The 6,854-nt window shown below is 31.6% G+C and overlaps 1 protein-coding gene across 1 annotated transcript; it reads right to left on the bottom strand.

The window, feature by feature from the left end:
- Positions 1 to 703: 703 nt before the first annotated feature.
- LOC107882808 lies at positions 704 to 5,297 on the bottom strand. Its single transcript, XM_029486173.1, has 3 exons — positions 5,217 to 5,297; positions 1,959 to 2,059; positions 704 to 1,235 (listed from the first exon to the last, which is right to left on the bottom strand). The coding sequence occupies exons 1-3, from the start codon at positions 5,295 to 5,297 to the stop codon at positions 704 to 706; spliced, it is 714 nt and encodes a 237-aa protein (XP_029342033.1).
- Positions 5,298 to 6,854: the final 1,557 nt, after the last annotated feature.

The following is a 6,854-nucleotide window of genomic DNA, read 5'->3' as shown; positions in this document are numbered from 1 at the left end:
ATTAATCTCAAACCAATTAATATTTATCTGTAAAATAGAATTGTCGTTGCCATATTATGTATGTGCAGCTGTACGCTATATTTACTGCGCAATGCCATAATGAAATCGAATGTGGCGCACGATTTGATGTAAAACTGTAGAAAAAAAACGAAAAAAAAAACAAATGAATTAATTTCCATGGTTTCCATGGTTTGCACTTAAACAGAAAATATACAAATTTAATTTGTATTTAATATTAATTTAATATTAATTTATACAAAAATAAATATGGCCATGTTGCCAGGTGTGCACTTAAGAGGCCATAACTCCGGAACTACTTATCGCACAGCGTACAAACTTCACAGAAACCATTTACATATCAATATTAATATGCCCTGAAATTTTTATCGAAATCGGTTTGGTGGATCTTGAGTTATAAAATTTACTCAAAATGTACAATCATTTTTATATATATAGAATATAGATATATATTTTATTAATTTATTATTTATAGATATACAATATAATTGCTATTATTATTTATTAGGTACCAAATAATACCTATAGGTAACATATTCTAGATGTGTCGACGGATAATGAATGTAGCTAGGAATCTATGATTACGTCATTCGTCATAACCAACGAATAATGTAAGTATAGGTAGGTAGGTAACTATATATCATGTGGTGCTGTAGTTAGGACTTTGGGTTTTTTCGTCTTCATATCAGCTGTCTGTACACGATTGGGTCCAGCTCGCCGTAAACCTCTTCGTACGACTTTTTGGTACAGCAGTTGCAGTAGACGAGTCCGTCGTTGGCGTCCGGTTCGGGATCGTTCCGGTGACCGCGGCCGGGTTCGGTCTCTGCCTTATCGTTTCGGTGATCGCGGCCCTGGTAACCGCGACCATGGTAACCGTCCGGGCATATGTTCGGACATATGTACACGCTGTCGTCGATCTCCTTGTACGGGTTGTTGAGGCCGATGTACACGATGCCGTCCGCCGCGTCCACATCGTAGTACGCAGCTTCCAGTAGAACAGCCGCGGCACGCGTATGGCACCAGGCAGGTCAAGGTACAGTGGTTGTTGGACGTTGTCCACGTCGGCCAGCGTGCATGTGTCGTACGTGCCGGTGACGATCACATGTGTGGACGTGCCGTTTTCTTTGCTCAACTTTGACCTGGTCGACTGCTCCAGATCGGCCCACATGTCGCCGTTGAATATCTGCCACTGTGAGGCTACGTTCGCATAGTAAAACCTACGTCGTGTGCGAAAAATACATGTATAAATAGGTATATACTATATACTATATATTATTATGTACAATATATACATAGGTAGTAAAATATTGGGTGTCCAACTGACCGAAAAAGTCATCATTTCAGAAATAATTATGTTGGAGGGGGGGGGGTGGTTAAGTATTTTGTTGACTTTTTTTAAAAACTGTACTAGACTGAAGTTAATGAGATCTTAATTACACGAATTTGTCTATTAAAAAATACTTGGGTCACTGCAGGATTTATTGAATCGATCTGGGCCGATACGTCCGAAGTCCGTATGTGCTAATAAATTGCTATAATCCTTATATATTTAACATTTTCAGCTAGTCTGTTGAGTAATCGAGTAAGTACACAATGAGCAATTTCTCTATCCCCATTCAATTATCACAATATATTGATGAATCCTATCTTGGTTTGTACTTATATTTTATAGGGACTATGAGCCATGTCTTAATTTTGCTCATGGTAGAAAAGAAACGTCACTGAATTGTAAATTTGTATACTACAATTGTAATGAAATTTATTTTTACATATAATATTATAAAAAAGGGTAGGTGCCTAGTGGGTATTTTTGTTGACTGCATGTGCTTTTAAAAATGCATCTGTACATAACTGGTCGTAACTCTGTAATCGCCTAGCGTATCTATACGTCGTATAGTATCGCAGCTGTATCTATAGTAACTATAAGGTGTATCACTTACGTTGAAATCTGTTCGAAATCAAAGAAGAAATCAGCTTTGGCTGCGTAATGGCCCCGAGATAGCGAGTGTTGGTTATCGTTCCTTATGTACTTATCCGCAAGCTATAAAAAATTATATTTATTTTATTACAACTATGGTTGTATACTTGAACCATGATTACAACGACAAACACTTTATGACATTTCATATTTGGTAATTTGGGTTGGTTGAAACACGTTTATGTATGTGTGTGGCAAGGATTTGTTGCTAAAAATCCCAGGTGGTCACCCATCCGACTCGAAGCGTTTCCGCAGTTGAGTGTACGGACCAAGCCACACTGAGCCACAGAAATATATTGTTATTATTATGTTATTCATTTTTGGTAAAATAATTCGAGTACAATTAAACTTTACGTAAGAATATATAGGAATATAATATTATTTATTTAACACTCTTCATAATATTATACCTGGGTTTACGTAGGATTTTTATTTTGTAAACATTTTACATTTTAATACATTATAACAGATTATAGAATTAAATTATAGTTTAAACTTTTCACATTTAATGGTGTAGCATCTACTTTTCGATATCCCCACAAAATATGGCACAAATATCATAAGGCGTGGTGGCACAGACCGACGTATATACTTCCTCGTACCAGCTATTGCATTCGGAAACTCCTTTTGCCCCCTAAGTATTTTGTACTTGCAGGCAACAACAGAAATATGAATATAATGGCGCCATCTGGTAGATTATTTTTTGGTTCTTTTTAAAACATTTTATCTTAAGGCGTCTCTTAGACCTTAGTGGACATTGTTTAGGTTATATTTAATCGTGCTAATAACATAATAATAATAATTTATTTAATAACAATAACGGGCAGAGCCCGATTTATACAAAGGCATGTTTTGAATATTATATACATAACAAATGATAAATAATTTAAGAGAAAAAATAAAAAAATTAGAAAAAGAATGACGAATAATGGTAATAATAATATTCATATTATGTATATTCTTTTCGATCAATAAAAAAAAAATTTTATGCATAATATTCATGTCTTGCATATTATTATTATTATATGCGGAGGGAATGAGGGATACCAAACTTTTACGAATCATGGAAGAAAATATTATGACTGTTGACGACTGCCGCCATAGGTCATCAGCTGCAGGTAATGCCATATAAAATTTCCCCTCGTTTGTAATTTGTATTGAATCTATGTCGGTTACTGAAATTGAAAGAAAATTTATCGATTAATCGTAAGAAGGCCAATAATTAGGTCTATGGCTAGGTATAACAATAATTTAACTTTTACCATGAACTAAGATCTTAGTTCATTACTCACTCATCCATTCGCGACAAATCATTTTTTCGACGAGCGGTACTGAATAGAATTAAAAATACTTAAATACCTGTACCGGCGTACTGCTATATGTTCCGTACCTAAACTAACTAATTAATAAAGCCAAAAGGTAAGCGAATTTATAATTTTACATAATATTATGCATTTATGATCATACTATATGAGTGTACCTACAATACGTCAGACAATTATTTCCTAACTACTAAAGCCTAGGCTACTAACGTTTAAAAATAAATTATGATTTGATAAGCTATGCAAATTTATCAGTATTAACGTCTAGGTGATCATTAAACGGTTATTTTCGACGTATTAATTAATACGATAATTTGTTTCTATATAATATATTATATACCTAACGTAAATACAAAGTCAATTAAAGTTTATAATACCTATGTATAATAATTGTTTTTCTGTTATAATTTATTGGGTTACAGTGGCGGATTGGGCCACCGGGAATTTGGGAGTTTTCCCGGTGGGCCGCTTCTTCAAATAACTATGCACCTATATTGTATTTTAAAATATAAATTCTTAAATACCTTTTACCCTCTTGCACAATAAATTTGCATTTTTTTTTTCGATTTTTCAAAATATACATCGGGTTGTGGACAATATTCAACAGTATATCAGATAGGAAATCTACGTAAGGTAGATTGCGGACATAACGATTAGCGACAGAAAGCTAAAATAATATTTATCGAATATGTACAGCAAATGTAATATAGCGGGGTCACTTGCTGGAACAATTAAAATCGAAAACATCCCTCGATTTGTTATGTAAAATCACATTGGGTGGTCTCGAGGTAACGACAAACTTCGGAACAAGTCTACTTTACTTGAAATCCCATGGGAGTAGAAAATAGAAAAGTTCAACCTGATTTGAGCAAGAAGCACTGTATATAATATCGAAACTATGATTTGCTGTAACTTTTGAACAGGGCCTAAGTTTCTACAATTTTTTTCAAACTCTTTTGAATTCAGTATACTGGTACAGCTGTAAACATATTTTGAGGGTAAAAAATTGAAATAAAAAGGGTGCCCGGTAAAGTAGACTTATATCAATCCTATATTTTTTAAATATACTGTTAGAAAATGAATTGGATTAATCTCATTTAGCGTGAAGAATTAGCCACTGAAGCTAGAGTCTGCAGTGCGCGCCTATATGCTATAGAGTATAGATGATTGTGATCGATAGTACCATACCCAAGATACCAGCATCTCTTTATAAAATAAACAATAATTTTAAATTTGGAGGACACTTTGTCGGAGGTATCATTGTAATTTTTCTGATTGTTTAGAATATAAGTACCTTTATAACGTTATTTTAAATAACAATATTGCAACCACAGAAAAACTTTTTTTGAGAAAATAAAAAGATATAAGTATATAGATTTTGCGTGTTGATTTTGTTCATTTACCTATCAGCTATATTAAGTGGAAGTAAATTACAAGCTTTTATACTCATCGCGATTTAAAAAGATGTTCTATACGAAATATGTAATGATTAAATTATTAGAATACTTAACTAACTTAAATGTAAAAGCACATTATTAAATATTATTGAATAGGTATAAGCTTTCTTATTAAATACAAAAATCGTAACCTAAGTGATTAAAATTATTCACTTTTATTGTGTTATATATAGGTACCTACTTATAGCCTATAGACTACTATAAATGTGTAAACATGAACGGTTCAAGAATAAAAATAAATTTGGTATCGATGTATTTATATTAATAATAAAATTTTATTAAGTGTATAGCTTTATACAGTTTGTTAAAGTTTTATAAATTGCAGTTCTCGCCCAAATGTGTTAAAATTTGTTTAGCTATGTTAAAATAGTAATACCTACATAATATTATTATGTTGGCTGAAATTCAATATTTGGTAAAGTAGTAAGTAGGCCGGTATACTTTTTTATTTTCCCGGGCCGAAATCTCTCCCATAGGCGGTCCTACGGGTGCAGCCTCTGCAGCCTGTGCTGCACCTGACATTTCAACCACCGCTTATTTTATTGGTTGAAATCATTTCCTTATATAATTATTCCTAACTTATAAGGTAGATATTTTATAATTTATATATCTTTGTTATTTCATGATCTATTGTTATGATCATGAACTTAGTTGTTAGTTGCAGTATTGGGTAGTAACGTAACGAAAATTACAAATTACTGTAACGAAATTACTATTGCAGTAGCCAGTAACGCTGTAGTAATTTCATTATATTTTATTTAAATTAACGCAATAAATTGTAACAAAATTACTTTTACAAGTACTTTCTATGGAGTAACGAGTTATTTTCCACGTTATTTAAATAAGTTATGAATGTAGAGTGCATGACATAAGTCATAAACTAAGAGTTAGGGTATTCAAGAAAAATTAAAAATCTATAAAATGATTTTACTATTCTGAAAGTTTTAGATAATATTGATGAATATTATAAAAAATGCAGGCATTTTACCCATTTTATTCATGCGTATTAAATTCATCCATTATCAATATAGTGTACCTACATAATTAATGTCTTACATATACTACTATAGTACTATACAATGTATGTATAATAATAAATAGTATACCTACTACCAGTGGCGCAAATAGGGGGAGGGCTTGATGGGGGCTTAGCCCCCTCAAAATATAATAGTATACCATTCTTAAAAGTATGTACCTATAAATTATAATTTAAAAAAAAATGTGTTGGGGCTTGAGCCCCCTCTAAACATTTTTTCTATTTGCGCCACTGCCTACTACTTATTATAATATATTCGTTATGGACTGAATTTGTCGTTAAATTTTGAAAAAGTAACTATTCGTTACGACTTACGAATTCTCTCCCCAATCTTACTTAATCAGGGGATACCTATATTATATTGTATCAATATATTATTTTAATTAGATTAATAATTTGTATGTTTTAGCAAAAAAAATGTCCAGACACTTCCAACAAACTAACACTAGTAATCAATCGGCAAATAATGATGGAAACAAAAAGGACGAGGTTAGTAGGTATTTAAAAAAAAAATATTGTAAACGTATTATAAAATATTTTCATTTATTAGGTCATCGAATTGAAAATGTACAACATGCATGTGCGTAATATTAGATAAAATAATACATAACAACCTACAATCTAATTTTTTTTTTTAAATTTTGACAAATAGGTAATAACGTTTAATTTCCAACCTAATGGGACTGGACCATCATCAGATATATTTTAACAGAAAATAAAATTATGGTCTTAGACTATATGACTTAAAATATAACTAAGAATCTCAATTAATTTTACCTAAATAATAATTAGTGAATAGTGATTATTGATTAATGATTATCTATATACTTGATTGTTAGAGATATTTTTTTATAACCTCTGAACAGTGCTTAAAGATTTTGAAGTTGTAAACTTGCCAATTTTTTAGCCATCATTATATGCCAACTTTTCTGTTTTAAACTTTCCTTTAAATACCGAATTTCATTTCTTAAATTAACCTCTGTGTCTGAGAATTAAAAACCGATATTAAGTTATAACAATATAAACATAATATACAATATTAT

The sequence above is a fragment of the Acyrthosiphon pisum genome, chromosome A1 (genome assembly GCF_005508785.2).
Source record: "Acyrthosiphon pisum isolate AL4f chromosome A1, pea_aphid_22Mar2018_4r6ur, whole genome shotgun sequence".
In the NCBI taxonomy this organism is placed as follows: Eukaryota; Metazoa; Arthropoda; class Insecta; order Hemiptera; family Aphididae; genus Acyrthosiphon; species Acyrthosiphon pisum.
This window is presented reverse-complemented; position numbering and strand designations above follow the sequence as displayed.